Here is a 22,020-nt window from a genome sequence, read left to right on the forward strand (position 1 = left end):
CAAAAATACTGTATAGGCAATGCCCCAACTGGAGATAAGTAAACCCAATATTATATACACATTAGCAATCTGAAAATAGCATAGAAAGCAATAGGCATTGGTAAAAGCAGTAGCAAACAGTGAGTGTCATAGATGAAGGCCAAACCATATACAAAAAAGTTGAATATGAAAGGCAGTCCCCCACCCAAGAAAGTGGAATCAGTAGAGGGGAGCTGAAGGAACTAGGAACCCCAAGATGTAAGTACCAGGGGGTTCTCCCCCCCCTCCCCCCCCACACCTCAGCAACCAGGAGAGAAGAGGTAAATATCTGATTTTCCCCAAAACCAACAGGAGGACTTTAGAAAAGGACTGTGCAAGACCCAGACAAGACTAGAAGAAATCAAAGGTGGATCCTGACAAAAGAGGACTTGCAAAAGTAGGGGACCAAGTCCAGCTCGAGTTGGACTGTCATGCTGTGGCAGGAACCATTACCCACCCTTCTGTGGATGCAGGTCCAGATCGACAGTGGATGAAGAAAGTCAGCAGTGCAGCACAGGAGCAGAAGAGGAATTCCAGAAGTGATGCAATTGATGTCGCACATTGGCGGTCATGATACAGTGTGTCAGTGGTGCTGGAAACCCACCAACAAGCCTTGGCAAATGCAAGAGTGAGAGAAAAACGTTTTGCAAGGCTATAGAGGACCAGCACGGTCCAGGGGACTCGACCCAAGGATGGGAGTTTGAGGTGAACCTCAGCTGCTGGGAAAGTCACAAGAAGGGGAGGCAGCCCCCACAAGCGACCCACGGGTAGCAGACACAGGAGTCACTGTGAGGCCCACTCTGCACACCTGAAGAGGAGTCCCACGTCGCTGGAGCAGCAGGCAGGAGACCGTCCTTTGCAGGAAGGAGTGCTAGGGGCTGGGGCTACACGGAGCCTCAAGATCCCTTGGAGGAGCAATAAACTAGCCTTGGTAGCTGCAAGAGTCGCAGTACACAGGGGTAGTGTCCTTCAAGGAGATAAAAGGGCTTACTGTCTCCTACGTTGGACAGCTGGTAGAGAGGGCCACAGTTCCGGAGGAGAGGATTCGCACAGCCGGTCGTTGTTGGAGTTGGTGCCTGCAGGTGAAGTGACTCCTTCACTCCAAGGGAAATTCCTTCTTAGTTTTTGTGCAGGCTGAAGACTAGTCACCCTCAGAGGATGCACAGCCAGGGAAATATTGCAGTTGCTGGAAGGAGCCAAAGAAACAATGTTGCAGAGTCGTTGCTGGAGTTGCAGATTGTCAGTTCCTGGAGGGTCCAGTTGCAGTCCTGGTGGCCAGAAGATGAAGTAAATGATGCAGAGAAGTCCTGTTGGAATCTTGCACTGGAATCTGAGGACCTGCCCAAGAGGGAGACCTTAAATAGCCCAGGAAGGGGGATTGGTCACCTAACAGGGTGACCCAGGGGGCTGTGACATCACCTGCCTGACCTGGCCAATTAGATGCTCCCAGGGGCCTATGCCCACCTTGGATTCAAGATGGCAGAATCAAGTGGCCTCCTTGAGGAGCTCTGGGCACCACCCCTGGGGGTGGTGATGGACAGCGGAGTGGTCACTCCCCTTTTCATTGTCCAGTTTCACTCCAGAGCAGGGACCCAGAATCCTTGAATTGGTGCAAACCGGTTTGTGCAAGGAGGGCACTAAATGTCCCCTTCAAAGCATACTGGTGGCTTGGGGAGGCTACCCCTCCCAAGCCATGAAATACTTATTTTCAAGGGACAGGGTGTTAGCTCTCTCTCCCACAGGAAATCCTTTGTTCTGCCTTTCCCTGCCTGACCTGGTCAAGCAGCAGGAGGGCAGCAACTTGTCTGAGGGATGGCAGCAGCACGGGCTACCTGGAAAACCCCAGAAGACTAGTAGGAGCAATGCTCAGGGGTCCTCTAAGGAGCCTACACAGTGTATGGAATCATACAACTAATACTGGCAGCAGTATTGGGGTATGATTCCGACATGTTTGATACCAAAATGTCCAGGTTTGGAATTACCATTATGTAGCTGGACACATCTCCTAAAAGTGACCTGTATCCAGTACATGGGTAAAATGGCTTCTCCGCACTTACGAAGTCCTTTGTAATGGGGCTGGAGTTTGTAGTGGCACCTCTGCTCATGCAGGGTGGGGTGTGTCAAGTCCTAAGCAACCAAATTTAGAGGAAGAGAGCACAGTCAATGGGATCCTGGCTAGCAGGATCCCAGTGAACACAATCAAAACACACTGACAGCAGGCAAAAGTTGGGGTAACCATGCCAAAAAGAGTGTACTTTCATACATGCTCACTGTTGATTTTCATCAAAAGTTCTATTAACTATCCTTAAAGGTATTACAAACTTGAAAATACTTAAATGCAACAAAGTTACTTTTGGTTCTAAATAAAAGTAACAAAATATGTTCACACAAACATTGGAAAGGAGTTAGTCATAGAGTGTTCGCCTCATTTCTTGACCCTGTATGTGCAACAAATGCTTAGCACTACCCTCTGATAAGGCTATTTGGTTGCCTCTGTAAAGTCTCTGTGGATCCACTGGACACTGCCCACTATTCTTTACTTTGGTATAGTATATGCAGAGCCAGCTTCCTACAGGAGGTTTTTACTTGTCTAAAGGGTTAATTATGACCAGTTGAATAGCAGTTTTTTTTATTGACTGGCTACGTTGGGTAGGCCTGAAGCCTTGTTTGCACTGTCACTGTAGTGGATGACACAATAGGTGCTGCAGTCCACTGGTGGCATTTAACTTCAAGGCCTTGGGCACACTTTCTAACATATACCACAGGCTTACAGGCAAGTTAAATACTCCATTTAGGAGTAAGCCAGTTCAACCATGTTTTAAAGGGGAACACAGGCACTTTACTTTTAGTTAGAAGGGTAAAGTGCACAGAGTTCTAAAGTGAACAAAAATATAAGGTCCAGCAAAAGGCAAACCTGGGGTGACCTGCAGAAAAGGCAGATATCATACACCCTACACTTCTAGAACTTGAAGCATCCGTCAAATTCGGCATAAAATGGGCTCTCCTGCTTGGCCAGTTTATTCCAAAATTCCTTATCCCTGTATGTCCCATCCCAAACTCTATAACCTAAAATAGAATAATTCAAAATATAAGATGGGGCCGCTAGGACTACTCTGTATGTTCCTCTGCAATTCTTATGCTTTTCACCTAGTGTTGCCTGCATGTGTCAGGAACAAATAAACAACTTATTTTGCCAGTCTTGAGCCTTGAGGGCTGCAAACCCTATCAGTCTCCACTGCCAGGTCGAGACATCAGATCCATGGTAAGAGCTAATTTGTGCTCTGCTCCACTCCTTTACACCTGTTCACTCTCTAGATGGTCTGCGGCACGCACAGAGGCCCAAGGCAATGTCATGTTATGCCCTCCAGGTGAGGTAGTGCACAGTGTCAGCTTCTTTAAACACCTGGGTTTGACCACTACAATGCTACACACAGGTTGAGCAGTGCTCCTGCTAAACACGTTCTACTCGAGTGAGTATCTTTGCATTGCTTTTGATCATGTAAGACTGTGTCAGGGTCGGTGGAGCTCTAATAATATGCTGTGGCCATGTTGACTGTTACGCCACACCTCTTAAAAGTAACATTTCTCAGTAAGATAGTGGTGTGTTTCTGTAGGTGAAAGTGTAGGTAAAAGAATATAGCAAGGGTTTTGACCGTTTGAGAGATGTCGGAAGCAATTTTACACATTAACTAAAATTCCTTTACTCTGATTTTGGCAAAAAAAATATATATTTTTTAAACTATTGTCCTTTATGGGCTTTTGCTGTTGGGTGATAAAGTTGGTGGTTTGTCTTGTAACTGCCAAGGGCAGAAGGTTTAACTTCTTCCTTTCATTGTTTTCAGATTTCATTATACACTGTTATAGTTCCTTTGTATATTCCTCTTTTATTATGAATATTTGAAAACATTGTTACATTTCTCAGACACTAACAGTGCCATGCAAAATTTGTCTCTAGAAATGCTATTTAGGTGATGTATAAATGGTAATGGCTTACATGCTTCCATTTGTAACTGAAAATGTGGGGCCTTCAGTTTACTTTTCAGGAAAGTAGAATAATTTTAAAAATGCCAGATCTGCTCAGTTAAAGGCTTATAGAGATGAAGTTGAGATGGGATCTTTTTGTTTGTTTGTAGTTTTGTGTATTGCCTTTCTACAGCAATGAGACTGCTTCTAAGCACTTTGGTTAAGTGTTGTGTATGCAGTTGTTTGGAAGGTTTGCAAAAATAAGTGGTGTGGCCTTGGGCTTCTGGCTGTTCGCTGAGAGGAATAGGTGGTTCTTTAATCCTCTCCTGCAATCCATTATGTAGGTGAATAATGGAGTGCCACTGCAGACAAGACAGTAAACCACTCTGACTCTCACTGTGTGTACACTAACCGTATGAGGCGTACTCCTCGTCAGTATCCAATCCTGCAGAGTACCCTCTACACGAGGCTACCAGTGCGCAGTTACCAGACTGTGCACAACAGCAGTCTCCCATGTGCAGCTCTCACACGTGTTCCTGTGTAATCAGCCAAGTGCCCCTTACGCTTGCTGCATCACAATGGACCTATCTTAAAAGGCGGACACTGGTGGTAGGCATGCGCAGACCATTTGCTATAAGTTTACTGTGGGTGAGTCCCAGGTTGAGGCTCCACCACAGTAAAAGGTCTAAAACCAGGTGATCAAAAGGTGAAAAATCCAGGCTGATTAGATTGGCAAAACCATCTTCTCACACATGCCGCCAAGCTGATCCTTTCAGCGAACTCTAAGGGAGGCTTCCCCGTGAGGATATAATGTAGTGTCATTAGACAAGACAGTAAAACACACTGACTTTACCTATTTGTGTACACCAACAGCATAAGGCCTATCCCAGGTAAATACCCAACCCTGCAGAGCCCCTTCTGCGCCATGCTACCTGTGCGCAGTTCCTAGGTAGTGCACAACATGAATCTACCACGCCCAGCCCTCACGTGTTCACACACGTTCATGTGTAACCCTTCAAGTGCTGCTTACCCTTGCTGTGCAGCAGCAGCCTTATCTTAAAAGGGGGGCACTGGTGTTAGACATGCCATGTCCGTTTATCATGAGTGAGTCACAGGTTTTGAGGCTTGCTCACATTAAAAGGATCACATGCAAGGTGGTAAAAAATGCAGAAATCCAGACCGATTTGATGGACAGAACCTATTTCCTCCCTATAGCTATTTTGTGCAACATGTTGTCCAGTGGGGAATCCTAGCTAATTGTTTCTGGGATTGCCTTGTCTTTTAAACCTCGGTTCACTGGTGTGTCAGGGAATAGCTGTGTTATACTATAATTCTATGGAGTACAGAGAGACAGTGGACTTTCTGTATTTTGGAAGATACTGAGGTTTTCTCTGAGTAGTGAATGCATATACAAACCTCGCCCTGTGTTTTGAAATACCTGTAGTTAATTGTTGAAATAACTGACAGCTATCCAATTTTTCTTACAGCAACAGAAATTCCGTCGTGTACGGAAAATGTCAGATGATGAAGATGAGGAGGAAGAGGAACTTGGAGAGGAGCATGACAAGGAGGCTATTGCAGATGAAATCTTCCAGGATGGAGAAGACGAAGAAGCATCGGAACCCCCGGAACCCACCACTGCTCCTGCAGAGGAGGAGGAAGAGGATGAGGAGTCTGGTAAATTATTTTCATGGAATCTAATCTGCAGCATCATTGGTGAAGAAGGGATCGTAGGTGTTTGTAAGAGCTGAGAAGTGGTTAAAAAAGCAAATGGATGCTGCTGAATGCGGAAGAGAACATTATAGCCTACTTGGGGTGAATAACTACCATACTAGAGGGCTCAAACATTCTGGATTTATTACATGTAGACTTGTGTATTTGTTTGAGAGTACTGCTAAGTTCTTGACTTATTTTATGTGTCACAGCAAATTTGGCACTACTGATATCCGGGGCAGCCCCTCTGCTATGGAGGAGGAGCGTCACCCCACTACTCATAAGGCTGCAGAAAAATAAAATAATACATTATTATCATTTTATTTTTCTGACTTCTGGGGTGGAGCCAACCTCCTCTGCGTTGGGAGGGAGGCTGAGTAGTGGTGCACTCTAAATGCGCATGTCACTTTGGCTGGCCAAACTGACATGTACTCTTCAAATTCTCCTCCTAAGCTGTATTTCATAGCCAGGTGGAGACCATGTGCAGACTCCCACTCCCTCCCTGAGCAGCATTTCAGCCTTCTCAGGCCAGTCCTGACACATCCATCATGGTGTGTAACCCACCATATGAGAAATATCTGGATTGGGTGGGGAGGGGAGCGAAAGAAACACCTTTAAAAAAAAAAATATATAATAATAATAACTACCATCTCTCCCCCCCCCCCTTGTGTGCTGCCCCACCAGCCATGCCTGCTAGCAGCTGCTGCTGATTGATATGCATACATGCTGCTGTTTGACGTAGAAAAATCTCTGCATGTGGTGAAAAAGCTTTGCTACCATGCCCTTAATGTTTTTTGTGGCTCTGTTCCTGTGAAGTCAATATGTGCTCCATGTTCTTACATTTTATCATCATCCAAAATTAGTTCAGCAATTTCAAACCATTTATACTAATCTGAAAAAACATTTCAGATGCCAACACTATTATATTTTGGGTTCTTTAGACAGCATGACTGTTTGCATATCGGACCTGTAATGATAGTCGTGAAATTGAAACAGAATGGCACAAGGGGCTGGGTTAACAAACATACCAAAAATACAAATGATGCCCCTTGGGTAACGCGTAATTGTATGCAAAATACATTTTTCGCCCCACAGATACATGTTCAAATGCCTAATCTTACTGACTGAATATCCACACAATATTTCTACTTATTATATTTTTTTAAAGAGATATTTATGTATATGTAACCTTGTCAAAAGTCCCCGCCCTGCATCTATTGAGTAGAAAGTTATTCTTACAGTGAACATCATACCCATCAACACACAAAAGCAATAGTGAAAAAAAGAAGGAAAAAGGATTGAACATCAAGAAAAACACAAAAAATGGGCAAGTTCTCAGTCATTCAAGGAGCAAGATTCCATCAGGGATTCTTCCTGCCAAAGTCAAACTCTTTGATTTTGCAATAAGTTAGTGTTTCTGTCCTTTACACAGTAAACATTACCCATAATCGGGACTAGGCGAGGGTCAACATCTAGTTTAACAGGAGATTGAAAAGTCATAGCCTCATTTAAAGTGGTTTTTTTTTTTGTTTTTTTTTTATATAAGAACGCAGAATGCTGCACACCAACAAACTGTATAAAGCAGTTCACCAAACCCTTAGATTTAACCCTATACTTTAGATGACAGATGTGAAACCACATGAGGCTGATTTTGTCCTTTGGAACAAGCCGAAAAATGCGATGAGCATTACAAACAAACATTGTCTTGCCTATGCGAGAGGTAGTGGATTTGCCAATGTCGTTTAGCCATGTTGTACAGCAGCGTGGCTGAATGTTAGGAAAAAAGTGCTATGAAGCAGCCAGCTCTGCACTCCCCCCACCCTAATGGTAGATGGGGGGTGGCAATACAAACAGGAGGTAAGATGTGAGGGAAGGAGCAGAAAGTACATTCGGAGGGAGGGTGGGAGATAGGCAATGGGACAATTTTTTTTACAAAAAGGATATGAATCCACAAGTGCTGGCTGCGTCATAGTGGCTTTTTTCTTATGACAGATGGGGAACAACACAGACAACAGCAGGGTGGGGGGGATGGGGATGGAATTATCAACCAGAACAAAGGGAGGGTAGGGTTGAGCGGGAATAAGCAACATGGACAACAGGAGGGTGGGAGGGAAGCAGGTAACCCTATATCCAAACAAGGCATTGCTTAAGGATAGTTAAATGTATTCAAACTTGCTACATTAAAGCAAAAAGAGAATTACCTATTACACCAAGAGCACATTCCTCTAGAAAGAAAGGTGCCACAATGGCTTTTCTTGGGAATATACCAATGACAGAAATTTGTAAGGCAGCCACCTGGTCTACGCCTCATACATTTACTAAGCATTACTTTGTAGATGTGTTAGCAACACAACAAGCCACAGTAGGACAGGCTGTATTAAGAACATTATTTCAGACAACTTCAACTCCTACAGGCTAAACAACCACTTTTTGGGGAGATTACTGCTTAGTAGTCTATGCACAGCATGTGTATCTGCAGCTACACATGCCACGGAATGGAAAATGTCACTTACACAGTGTACATCTGTTCGTGGCATGAGACGCTGCAGATTCACATGCGCCCTCCCACCTCCCCGGTAGCCTGTAGCCGTTTTATATTTGCATGAAAATTGTAAATATGTTGTAAGGAAATGCCTCCTTGGCATGGTTACCCCCTGACTTTTTGCCTTTGCTGATGCCAAGTTATGATTTGAAAGTGTGCTGAGGCCTGCTAACCAGGCCCCAGCACCAGTGTTCTTTCCCTAACCTGTACCTTTGTCTCCACAATTGCCACACCCTGGCATTAAGGTAAGTCCCTTGTAACTGGTACCACTGGTACCAAGGTCCCTGATGCCAGGGAAGGTCTCGAAGGGCTGCAGCATGTCTTATGCCATCCTGGGGACCCCTCACTCAGCACAGACACACTGCTTGCCAGCTTGTGTGTGCTGGTGGGGAAAAAATGACTAAGTCGACATGGCACTCCCCTCAGGGTGCCATGCCAACCTCACACTGCCTGTGGCATAGGTAAGTCACCCCTCTAGCAGGCCTTACAGCCCTAAGGCAGAGTGCACTATACCGTAGGTGAAAGCATAGGTGCATGAGCACTATGCCCCTACAGTGTCTAAGCAAAACCTTAGACATTGTAAGTGCAGGGTAGCCATAAGAGTATATGGTCTGGGAGTCTGTCAAACACAAACTCCACAGTACCATAATGGCTACACTGAAAACTGGGAAGTTTGGTATCAAACTTCTCAGCACAATAAATGCACACTGATGCCAGTGTACCTTTTATTGTGAAATACACCCCAGAGGACATCTTAGAGATGCCCCCTGAAAACATACCCGACTTCCAGTGTGGGATGACTAGTTTTGCCAGCCTGCCACACACCAGACATGTTGCTGGCCACATGGGGAGAGTGCCTTTGTCACTCTGTGGCTAGTAACAAAGCCTGTACTGGGTGGAGGTGCTTCTCACCTCCCCCTGCAGGAACTGTAACACCTGGTGGTGAGCCTCAAAGGCTCACCCCCTTTGTTACAGCGCCACAGGGCATTCCAGCTAGTGGAGATGCCCGCCTCCTCCAGCTACGGCCCCACTTTTGGCGGCAAGGCCGGAGGAGATAATGAGAAAAACACTGATGAGTCACTGGCCAGTCAGGACAACTCCTAAGGTGTCCTGAGCTGAGGTGACTCTGACTTTTAGAAATCCTCCATCTTGCAGATGGAGGATTCCCCCAATAGGATTAGGGATTAGCATTGGCTACTAACCCCCCAGACCTAAACACACCCCTAAACTGAATATTTAGGGGCTCCCAGAACCTAGGAAAATAGATTCCTGCAACCTGAAGACGAAGAAGGACTGCTGACCTGAAGCCCTGCGGAGAAGACTGAGACACCAACTGCTTTGGCACCAGCCCTACCGGCCTGTCTCCCACTTCAAGAAAAACTGCAACAGCGACGCGTCCCCTAGGGTCCAGCGACCTCTAAAGCCTCAGAGGACTACCCTGCATCTAAAAGGACCAAGAACTCCCGAGAATAGTGGCTCTGTTCCAAAGAAGCTACAACTTTGCAACAAAGAAACAACTTTTAAAGGACTGCACGCTTCCCACCGGAAGCGGGAGACTTTCCACTCTGCACCCGACGCCCCCGGCTCGACCTGCGGAGAAACCACTCTACAGGGAGGACTCCCCGGTGACTGCAACCCTGTGAGTAGCTAGAGTTGACCCCCCTGAGCCCCCACAGTGACACCTGCAGAGGGAATCCAGAGGCTCCCCCTGACCGCGACTGCCTGCTTTCAAGAACCCGACGCCTGGTAAAGACACTGCACCCGCAGCCCCCATGACCTGAAGGATCCGACCTCCAGTGCAGAAGTGACCCCCAGGTGACCCTCTCCCTTGCCGAGGTGGTGGCTATCCCGAGGAGCCCCCCCCCTTGCCTATATGCTTCGCTGAAGAGAACCCTGGGTCTCCCATTCAAACCAATTCCAAACCTGACGCCTATTTACACTCTGCACCCGGCCGCCCCCATGCCGCTGAGGGTGTACTTTTTGTGCTGACTTGTGCCCCCCCCCCCACTCCCCCCCCCCCTCCCCCCCCCCCCCCCTGGTGCCATACAAAACCCCCCTGGTCTGCCCTCCGAAGTCGCGGGTACTTACCTGATGGCAGACTGGAACCGGGGCACCCCCTTCTCCATTGAAGCCTATGCGTTTTGGGCACCACTTTGACCTCTGCACCTGACCGGCCCTGAGCTGCTGGTGTGGTAACTTTGGGGTTGCTCTAAACCCCCAACGGTGGGCTACCTTGGACCCAAACTTGAACCCCGTAGGTGGTTTACTTACCTGCAAAAACTAACAAACACTTACCTCACCCAGGAACTGTTGAAAATTGCACTGTCTAGTTTTAAAATAGCTTATTGCCATTTTTGCTAAAACTGTACATGCTGTTTTGCTGATTCAAAGTTCCTATGATACTGAAGTGAAGTACCTTTCATTTAAAGTATTAACTGTAAATCTTGAACCTGTGGTTCTTAAAATAAACTAAGAAAATATATTTTTTCTATACAAAAACCTATTGGCCTGGAATTGTCTGAGTGTGTGTTCCTCATTTATTGCCTGTGTGTGTACAACAAATGCTTAACACTACCCTCTGATAAGCCTATTGCTCGACCACACTACCACAAAATAGAGCATTAGAATTATCTCTTTTTGCCACTATCTTACCTCTAAGGGAACTCTTGGACTCTGTGCATGCTATTTCTTACTTTGAAATAGTACATACAGAGCCAACTTCCTAGATATGTAAATAAATATTGTTTTAATACACATTCGGTACATACATTACTACTCCATTGCATGGGCACCTCTAGTATACTCACAACTCCTACCTCACCCTCTGCGGGGAAAACAATCTAAGATGGAGTCGACGCCCATGCGCAATGGAGCCGTTAAGGAGGAGTCACTCGGTCCCGTGACTCAGACTTCTTTGAAGAAAAACAACTTGTAACACTCCGAGCCCATCACTAGATAGCAGGATAATGCCCAGCATGTGAATCTGCAGCGTCTCATGCCACGAACAGATGTACACTGGGTAAGTGACATTTTCCATATATATATATATATATATATATATACATATATATATATATATGTTCGATGGCATGTGTAGCTGCAGATACACATGCTGTGCACATCCCGCCATCTGGTGTTGGGCTCGGAGTGTTACAAGTTGTTTTTCTTTGAAGAAGTCTTTTCGAGTCACGAGATCGAGGGACTCCTCCCATTTCGGCTCCATTGCGCATGGGCGTCAACTCCATCTTAGATTGTTTTTTGTTTCCGCCATCGGGTTCAGACGTGTTCCTTTTCGTTCCGGGTTTCGGGTCGGAAAGTTAGTTAGAATCTTGGAAAAATCGTTGGTAATGTTTGCGTTCGGTATCGGGTTAGTTATAACATATCGACACCGAAACTTGAAGAGCTCCGGTGACCCTTCGGGGTAATTTCGACCCCGTCGGGGCCTGGTCGGCCCGACCGCGTGCAACATCGAGACTGATTGAACGGACCCTGTTCTGATTCTGTCCTAAGTGCCACAATAAGTATCCGTATACGGATCAACATTTGGTCTGTAACTTGTGCCTGTTCCCCGAGCACAAGGAGGATACGTGCGAAGCCTGTCGTGCGTTTCGGTCGAGAAAAACTCTCAGAGACCGAAGAGCCAGGAGGTTGCAGATGGCGTCCACGCCGACAGGACAACAACAGTTCGAGGAGGAGGAAGAAGAAACTTTCTCCATCCACGAGTCGGATTCCGAAGAATTCGACGTCGAAGATCAACCAACCGTGAGTAAGACGTCGAAACAAAAAACACATGAAAAGACTGATAAAGCCCAGGGGATGCCACCGCCAACAGGCCATGGCTTAACCCGGAAAGTAGGTGACCGTCCATCGGCACCGAAAAAGGGCGAGCTGGTGTCGAAGTCGTCCGACTCGGGTCGAGACACAGGCACGCAGCAATCTCGGGACCGACAGAGTGGTGCAGAAAAGGGTCGACACCGAGACAGCGGCACCGAAGCTGCTCAGCACAGCGGCACCGAAGTTGGTCGGTACCGAGACGGAACGACACCGAAAAAGAAAAAGATCCTGTCGGAGCCGAGAAAATCCAAAGACACGGTTTCGGTGCCGAAACACCCGGCAACCGAACCGAAAACTGGTTCCTACTCAGAGGAACAAGGAATGTCCTCTCAACTAAAAAGACATAGACTTGAGGAGGAATTACAAACAATAGAGCCAGATCACACGCAAAAGCGGATCTTTATTCAAAAGGATACAGGGAAGATCAGCACTCTTCCCCCAATCAAAAGAAAAAGGAAACTTGACTTCCAGCAAGGAGACAAGCAACCACAAGCAAAAGTGGTAAATAAGGTAACTCCACCACCCTCACCACCACCATCAACTCATGCATCACCGACACAAACTCCACCATTAACACACTCACCAGCTCATACCACAATGAGCCAGGATGATCCGGATGCATGGGACCTCTACGACGCTCCAGTATCGGACAATAGCCCAGAGTCGTACCCAACTAAACCGTCACCACCTGAGGACAGTACATCATATGCACAGGTGGTAGCTAGGGCAGCCGAATTCCATAATGTATCGCTACATTCGGAGCCTATTGAGGATGACTTCCTCTTTAACACCCTGTCCTCCACCCATAGCCATTGTCAAAGCCTTCCCATGCTCCCAGGAATGCTAAGAGACTCGAAACAGATATTTCAGGAGCCAGTTAAAAGCAGAGCCATAACTCCAAGGGTGGAGAAAAAATACAAGGCACCGCCCACAGACCCTGCTTTTATCACATCACAACTGACACCGGACTCGGTAGTTGTGGGGGCAGCTCGTAAGAGAGCCAACTCGCATACATCAGGCGACGCACCACCTCCGGACAAGGAGAGCCGCAAATTTGATGCAGCGGGAAAAAGGGTTGCAGCACAAGCGGCAAATCAGTGGCGCATCGCCAACTCGCAAGCACTCCTAGCGAGATACGACCGGGCTCATTGGGATGAAATGCAACATTTCATAGAACATCTCCCCAAAGAGTTCCAAAAACGAGCGCAACAGGTGGTGGAAGAGGGGCAAAGTATCTCGAACAACCAGATACGATCTGCCATGGATGCAGCGGATACAGCTGCAAGAACAATAAATACTGCAGTCACGATAAGGAGGCACGCATGGCTGCGCACATCTGGCTTCAAACCTGAAATACAACAGGCTGTGCTCAATATGCCGTTTAATGAACAGCAATTGTTTGGGCCGGAGGTGGACACTGCAATTGAAAAATTAAAAAAGGACACCGACACAGCCAAAGCCATGGGCGCACTCTACTCCCCGCAGGGCAGAGGCACATTTGGCACATTTCGTAAAACAACTTTTAGGGGAGGGTTTCGAGGCCAACCCACAGACGCCAGCACCTCACAAACAAGACCACCTACCTACCAGGGACAATATCAAAGGGGAGGCTTTCGGGGACAATACAGAGGGGGCCAATTCCCAAGAAACCGGGGAAAATTTCAAGGTCCCAAAACCCCTCAAAATAAACAGTGACTCACAGGTCACACAACCCCTTCACACAACACCAGTGGGGGGAAGACTAAGCCAGTTCTACAAATCTTGGGAGGAAATAACTACAGACACTTGGGTCTTAGCAATTATCCAACATGGTTATTGCCTAGAATTTCTCCAACTCCCTCCACACGTCCCACCGAAAACACACAATATGTCAAAACAGCATATAGACCTTCTAGGACTAGAAGTTCAAGCATTACTGCAAAAAGACGCAATAGAATTAGTACCAATTCCACAAAAGAACACAGGAGTTTACTCACTGTACTTTCTAATACCAAAAAAGGACAAAACTCTAAGACCAATACTAGATCTCAGAACACTAAACACCTACATCAAATCAGACCACTTTCACATGGTCACTTTACAAGACGTAATCCCATTGCTCAAACAGCAGGACTACATGACAACATTAGATCTAAAAGACGCGTATTTCCATATACCGATACATCCCTCGCACAGGAAATACCTAAGGTTCGTATTCAAGGGAATACATTACCAATTCAAAGTGTTGCCATTCGGAATAACAACTGCGCCAAGAGTCTTTACAAAATGTCTAGCAGTAGTAGCTGCACATATCAGGAGGCAGCAAATACACGTGTTCCCTTACTTAGACGACTGGTTAATCAAGACCAACACGCTAACAAAGTGTTCACATCACACAAATTATGTTATATAAACCCTTTACAAGCTGGGTTTCTCCATCAACTATGCAAAGTCACACCTTTTGCCGTGTCAAACACAGCAATACTTAGGAGCAACAATCAACACAACAGAAGGGATAGCCACTCCAAGTCCTCAAAGAGTTCAAACATTTCACAAAGTGATACAGGCCATGTATCCAACACAAAAGATACATGCAAAGATGGTATTAAAACTCCTAGGCATGATGTCCTCATGCATAGCCATTGTCCCAAACGCAAGATTGCACATGCGGCCCTTACAACAGTGCCTAGCATCACAATGGTCACATGCACAGGGTCAACTTCTAGATCTGGTGTTGATAGACCGCCAAACATACATCTCGCTTCTATGGTGGAACAGTACAAATTTAAACAAAGGGCGGCCTTTCCAAGACCCAGTGCCAACATACGTTATAACAACGGATGCTTCCATGACAGGGTGGGGAGCACACCCCAATCAACACAGCATCCAAGGACAATGGGACGTACATCAAAGAAAGTTTCATTTAAATCACCTAGAACTGCTAGCAGTATTTCTAGCGTTGAAAGCATTCCAACCCATGATAACCCACAAATACATTCTTGTCAAGACAGACAACATGACGACAATGTATTATTTAAACAAACAGGGGGGGACACACTCAACACAGTTGTGTCTCCTAACACAAAAAATATGGCATTGGGCAATTCACAACCACATTCGCCTAATAGCACAATTTATTCCAGGGATCCAGAACCAGCTAGCAGACAATCTCTCTCGGGTTCACCAACAAATCCACGAATGGGAAATTCACCCCCAAATACTGAACACTTACTTTCAAATTTGGGGAACACCTCAAATAGATCTATTTGCAACAAAAGAAAACGCAAAATGCCAAAACTTCGCATCCAGGTACCCACACCAGCAATCCCAAGGCAATGCTCTATGGATGAATTGGTCAGGGATATTTGTGTACGCTTTTCCCCCTCTCCCTCTCCTTCCATATCTAGTAAACAGATTGAGTCAAAACAAACTCAAACTCATACTAATAGCACCAACATGGGCAAGACAACCTTGGTATACAACACTACTAGACCTGTCAGTAGTACCTCATGTCAAACTACCCAACAGACCAGATCTGCTAACACAACACAAACAACAGATCAGGCATCCAAACCCAACATCGCTGAATCTAGCAATTTGGCTCCTGAAATCCTAGAATTTGGACACTTAGACCTCACACAAGAGTGTATGGAGGTCATAAAACAAGCTAGAAAACCATCCACTAGACACTGCTATGCAAGTAAATGGAAAAGATTTGTTTGTTACTGCCATAATAATCAAATTCAACCATTGCATGCATCTCCAAAAGATGTAGTAGGATATTAACTACATTTGCAAAAATCAAATCTAGCTTTCTCTTCCATAAAGATACATCTCGCAGCAATATCTGCGTACCTGCAGATTACTCATTCAACTTCCCTATTTAGAATAACAAGGCTCATGGGTCCATCTTTCAAACCCATGCATTCTTGTGAAATGCAATACTTAACGTGGAAAGTTGCATTTCTCATTACCATCACATCCCTAAGAAGAGTAAGTGAAATTCAGGCATTTAGCATACAAGAACCATTTATTCAAATACACAAGAATAAGGTAGTTCTAAGAACAAATCCAAAATTCGTACCAAAGGTTATCTCACCGTTCCACTTAAATCAAACAGTAGAATTACCAGTGTTCTTCCCACAGCCAGATTCAATAGCTGAAAGAGCACTACATACATTAGACATCAAGAGAGCACTAATGTACTACATTGACAGAACAAAACTAATTAGAAAGACAAAACAACTATTTATTGCCTTTCAAAAACCTCATACAGGAAATCCAATTTCAAAACAAGGTATTGCTAGATGGATAGTTAGGTGCATCCAAACCTGCTATCTTAAAGCAAAGAGAGAGCTGCCTATTACACCAAAGGCACACTCAACCAGAAAGAAAGGTGCTACCATGGCCTTTCTAGGAAATATTCCAATGAACGAAATATGTAAGGCAGCAACATGGTCTACGCCTCATACATTTACTAAGCACTACTGTGTAGATGTGTTATCTGCACAACAAGCCACAGTAGGTCAAGCTGTACTAAGAACTTTATTTCAAACTACTTCCACTCCTACAGGCTGAACCACCGCTTTTGGGGAGATAACTGCTTACTAGTCTATGCACAGCATGTGTATCTGCAGCTACACATGCCACCGAACGGAAAATGTCACTTACCCAGTGTACATCTGTTCGTGGCATTAGTCGCTGCAGATTCACATGCGCCCACCCGCCTCCCCGGGAGCCTGTAGCCGTTTAGAAGTATATCTTGAACATTTGTACATTTGTAAATATATTACATTAAACCTTCATTTTGTACATATGTATTTATTCCTTTGCATGGGCACTATTATTAGCATACACAACTCCTACCTCACCCTCTGCGGGGAAAACAATCTAAGATGGAGTCGACGCCCATGCGCAATGGAACCAAGGTGGGAGGAGTCCCTCGGTCTCGTGACTCGAAAAGACTTCTTCGAAGAAAAACAACTTGTAACACTCCGAGCCCAACACCAGACGACGGACTATGCACAGCATGTGAATCTGCAGCGACTAATGCCACGAACAGATGTACACTGGGTAAGTGACATTTTCCTTCTCAATCAACTACACAAAGTCACACATTCAGCCGTGCCAAACACAGCAATACTTAGGGGCGACAATCGACACATCAAAAGGGGTTGCCACTCCAAGTCCACAAAGGGTACAAGCTTTTCACAAGGTAATACAGGTCATGTATCCAGAACAAAGAATACAGGTCAAGATGGTAATGAAATTACTAGGCATGATGTCCTCATGCATAGCCATTGTCCCAAACGCCAGATTGTACATGCGGCCCTTACAACAGTGCCTAGCATCACAATGGTCACAAGCACAGGGTCAACTTCTAGATCTAGTGTTGATAGACCGCCAAACATACACCTCACTTCTATGGTGGAACAACATAAACTTAAACCAAGGGCGACCTTTCCAAGACCCAGTGCCTCAATACGTAATAACTACGGATGCCTCCATGAAAGGATCAACACAGCATCCAAGGACAATGGGACACTCAGCAAAGACAATTTCACATAAATCACTTAGAACTACTGGCAGTATTTCTAGCGCTAAAAGCATTTCAACCTATAATAAGCCAAAAACACATCCTTGTCAAAACGGACAACATGACATCGATGTATTATCTGAACTAACAGGGAGGAACACACTCAACTCAGTTGAGTCTCCTAGCACAAAAAATATGGTATTGGGCGATTCACAACCACATTCGCCTAATAGCACAGTTTATTCCAGACCTATTTGCGACAAAAGAAAACGCAAAATGCCAAAACTTCGCATCCAGATACCCACAAGATCAGTCTCAGGGCAATGCGTTATGGATGAGTTGGTCAGGGATATTTGCATACGCTTTTCCCCCTCTCCCACTCCTTCCATATCTAGTAAACAAATTGAGTCACAACAAACTCAAACTCATACTAATAGCACCAACTTGGGCAAGACAACCTTGGTACACAACACTACTAGACCTCTCAATAGTGCCTCATGTCAAACTACCAAACAGACCAGATCTGTTAACTCAACACAAACAACAGATCAGACACCCGAATCCAGCATCTCTGAATCTAGCAATTTGGCTCCTGCAATCTTAGAATTCGGACACTTAGGGGGTTATTACAACTTTGGAGGAGGTGTTAATCCGTCCCAAAAGTGACGGTAAAGTGACGGATATACCACCAGCCGTATTACGAGTTCCATAGGATATAATGGACTTGTAATACGGCTGGTGTTATATCCGTCACTTTACCGCCACTTTTGGGATTGATTAACACCTCCTCCAAAGTTGTAATAACCCCCTTAGACCTTACACAGGAATGTATGGAGGTCATAAAACAAGCTAGGAAACCAACCACTAGACATTGCTATGCAAATAAGTGGAAAAGATTTGTTTATTATTGTCACAATAATCAAATACAACCCTTACACGCATCTGCTAAAGACATTGTAAGCTACTTACTACATTTGCAAAAATCAAAGCTAGCTTTTTCATCCATTAAAATACATCTTACCGCAATTTCAGCTTATCTGCAAATTGCACACTCAACTTCATTATTTAGGATACCAGTCATTAAAGCATTTATGGAAGGCCTAAAGAGAATTATACCACCAAGAACACCACCAGTTCCTTCGTGGAACCTCAACATTTTCTTAACTCGCCTCATGGGTCCACCCTTCGAACCTATGCACTCATGTGAAATGCAATACTTAACATGGAAAGTTGCATTTCTAATTGCTATCACATCTCTAAGAAGAGTAAGTGAGATACAAGCATTTACCATACAAGAACCATTTATTCAAATACACAAGCATAAAATAGTCTTACGAACAAATCCTAAATTCTTACCAAAAGTCATATCACCGTTCCACTTGAACCAAACAGTAGAACTGCCAGTGTTCTTTCCACAGCCAGATTCTGTAGCTGAAAGAGCACTACATACATTAGACATCAAAAGAGCGTTAATGTACTACATTGACAGAACAAAACTAATTCTGAAAACAAAACAATTATTTATTGCTTTCCAAAAACCTCATTCAGGAAATCCAATTTCTAAACAAGGCATTGCTAGATGGATAGTTAAGTGCATTCAAACCTGTTATCTTAAAGCAAAAAGAGAACTGCCTATTACACCAAAGGCACAATCGACTAGAAAGAAAGGTGCTACCATGGCCTTTCTAGGAAACATTCCAATGACCGAAATATGTAAGGCAGCTACATGGTCTACGCCTCATACATTTACCAAACACTACTGTGTGGATGTTTTAACAGCACAACAAGCCACAGTAGGTCAAGCAGTACTACGAACATTGTTTCAAACAACTTCAACTCCTACAGGCTGGACCACTGCGTTTAGGGAGATAACTGCTTACTAGTCTATGAACAGCATGTATATCTGCAGCTACACATGCCATAGAACGGAAAATGTCACTTACCCAGTGTACATCTGTTCGTGGCATTAGTTGCTGCAGATTCACATGCGCCCACCCGCCTCCCTGGGAGCCTGTAGCCGTTTCGAAGTTGATCTTGAACATTTGTAAATTTGTAAATATATTACTTTAAACTTCATTATGTACATACGTACTCACTCCATTGCATGGGCACTGTAAAGAAATGGCTCCCTGTTGCAGTTACCCCCCACTTTTTGCCTGATACTGATGCTGACTTGACTGAGAAGTGTGCTGGGACCCTGCTAACCAGGCCCCAGCACCAGTGTTCTTTCACCTAAAATGTACCATTGATCCCACAATTGGCACACCCTGGCATCCAGATAAGTCCCTTGTAACTGGTACCTCTGGTACCAAGGGCCCTGATGCCAGGGAAGGTCTCTAAGGGCTGCAGCATGTATTATGCCACCCTAGAGACCCCTCACTCAGCACAGACCCACTGCTTACCAGCTTGTGTGTGCTAGTGAGAACAAAATGAGTAAGTCGACATGGCACTCCCCTCAGGGTGCCATGCCAGCCTCTCACTGCCTATGCAGTATAGGTAAGACACCCCTCTAGCAGGCCTTACAGCCCTAAGGCAGGGTGCACTATACCATAGGTGAGGGTACCAGTGCATGAGCACTGTGCCCCTACAGTGTCTAAGCAAAACCTTAGACATTGTAAGTGCAGGGTAGCCATAAGAGTATATGGTCTGGGAGTCTGTTTTACACGAACTCCACAGCACCATAATGGATACACTGAAAACTGAGAAGTTTGGTATCAAACTTCTCAGCACAATAAATGCACACTGATGCCAGTGTACATTTTATTGCAAAATACACCCCAGAGGGCACCTTAGAGGTGCCCCCTGAAACTTAACCGACTATCTGTGTAGGCTGACTAGTTCCAGCAGCCTGCCACACTAGAGACATGTTGCTGGCCCCATGGGGAGAGTGCCTTTGTCACTCTGAGGCCAGTAACAAAGCCTGCACTGGGTGGAGATGCTAACACCTCCCCCAGGCAGGAGCTGTAACACCTGGCGGTGAGCCTCAAAGACTCACCCCTTTGTCACAGCACCGCAGGACACTCCAGCTAGTGGAGTTGCCCGCCCCCTCCGGCCCGGCCCCCACTTTTGGCGGCAAGGCCGGAGAAAATAATGAGAATAACAAGGAGGAGTCACTGGCCAGTCAGGACAGCCCCTAAGGTGTCCTGAGCTGAGGTGACTAACTTTTAGAAATCCTCCATCTTGCAGATGGAGGATTCCCCCAATAGGGTTAGGATTGTGACCCCCTCCCCTTGGGAGGAGGCACAAAGAGGGTGTACCCACCCTCAGGGCTAGTAGCCATTGGCTACTAACCCCCCAGACCTAAACACGCCCTTAAATTTAGTATTTAAGGGCTACCCTGAACCCTAGAAAATGAGATTCCTGCGACAACAAGAAGAAGGACTGCCCAGCTGAAAACCCCTGCAGAGGAAGACCAGAAGACAACAACTGCCTTGGCTCCAGAAACTCACCGGCCTGTCTCCTGCCTTCCAAAGAACTCTGCTCCAGCGACGCCTTCCAAAGGGACCAGCGACCTCTGAATCCTCTGAGGACTGCCCTGCTTCGACGACGACCAGAAACTCCCGAGGACAGCGGACCTGCTCCAAAAAGACTGCAACTTTGTTTCAAGAAGCAGCTTTAAAGAACCCTGCAACTCCCCGCAAGAAGCGTGAGACTTGCAACACTGCACCCGGCGACCCCGACTCGGCTGGTGGAGAACCAACCCCTCAGGGAGGACCCCCGGACTACTCTCCGACTGTGAGTACCAAAACCTGTCCCCCCTGAGCCCCCACAGCGCCGCCTGCAGAGGGAATCCCGAGGCTTCCCCTGACCGCGACTCTCTGAAACCTAAGTCCCGACGCCTGGAAAGGACCCTGCACCCGCAGCCTCCAGGACCTGAAGGACCGGACTTTCACTGGAGAAGTGACCCCCAGGAGTCCCTCTCCCTTGCCCAAGTGGAGGTTTCCCCGAGGAAGCCCCCCCTTGCCTGCCTGCAGCGCTGAAGAGATCCGTTGATCTCTCATAGACTAACATTGCGAACCCGACGCTTGTTTCTACACTGCACCCGGCCGCCCCCGCGCTGCTGAGGGTGAAATTTCTGTGTGGGCTTGTGTCCCCCCCCGGTGCCCTACAAAACCCCCCTGGTCTGCCCTCCGAAGACGCGGGTACTTACCTGCAAGCAGACCGGAACCGGGGCACCCCCTTCTCTCCATTCTAGCCTATGCGTTTTGGGCACCACTTTGAACTCTGCACCTGACCGGCCCTGAGCTGCTGGTGTGGTGACTTTGGGGTTGCTCTGAACCCCCCAACGGTGGGCTACCTTGGACCAAGAACTGAACCCTGTAAGTGTCTTACTTACCTGGTAAAACTAACACAAACTTACCTCCCCCAGGAACTGTGAAAATTGCACTAAGTGTCCACTTTTAAAATAGCTATTTGTGAATAACTTGAAAAGTAT

At 46.0% G+C, this 22,020-nt stretch overlaps 1 protein-coding gene across 3 annotated transcripts in view; it reads left to right on the top strand.

The window, feature by feature from the left end:
* The window catches only part of SUPT6H (SPT6 homolog, histone chaperone and transcription elongation factor), an 893,672-nt gene that overhangs the window by 98,361 nt on the left and 773,291 nt on the right, over nt 1–22,020 (top strand). For all 3 annotated transcript variants that reach the window (XM_069226188.1, XM_069226189.1, XM_069226190.1), the window contains exon 5: nt 5,469–5,658. In XM_069226188.1, the coding sequence (XP_069082289.1) occupies nt 5,469–5,658 (190 nt within the window). The remainder of the gene's footprint in view (nt 1–5,468; nt 5,659–22,020) is intronic.

This window comes from Pleurodeles waltl, chromosome 3_1 (genome assembly GCF_031143425.1).
Source record: "Pleurodeles waltl isolate 20211129_DDA chromosome 3_1, aPleWal1.hap1.20221129, whole genome shotgun sequence".
NCBI classification, from domain to species: Eukaryota; Metazoa; Chordata; class Amphibia; order Caudata; family Salamandridae; genus Pleurodeles; species Pleurodeles waltl.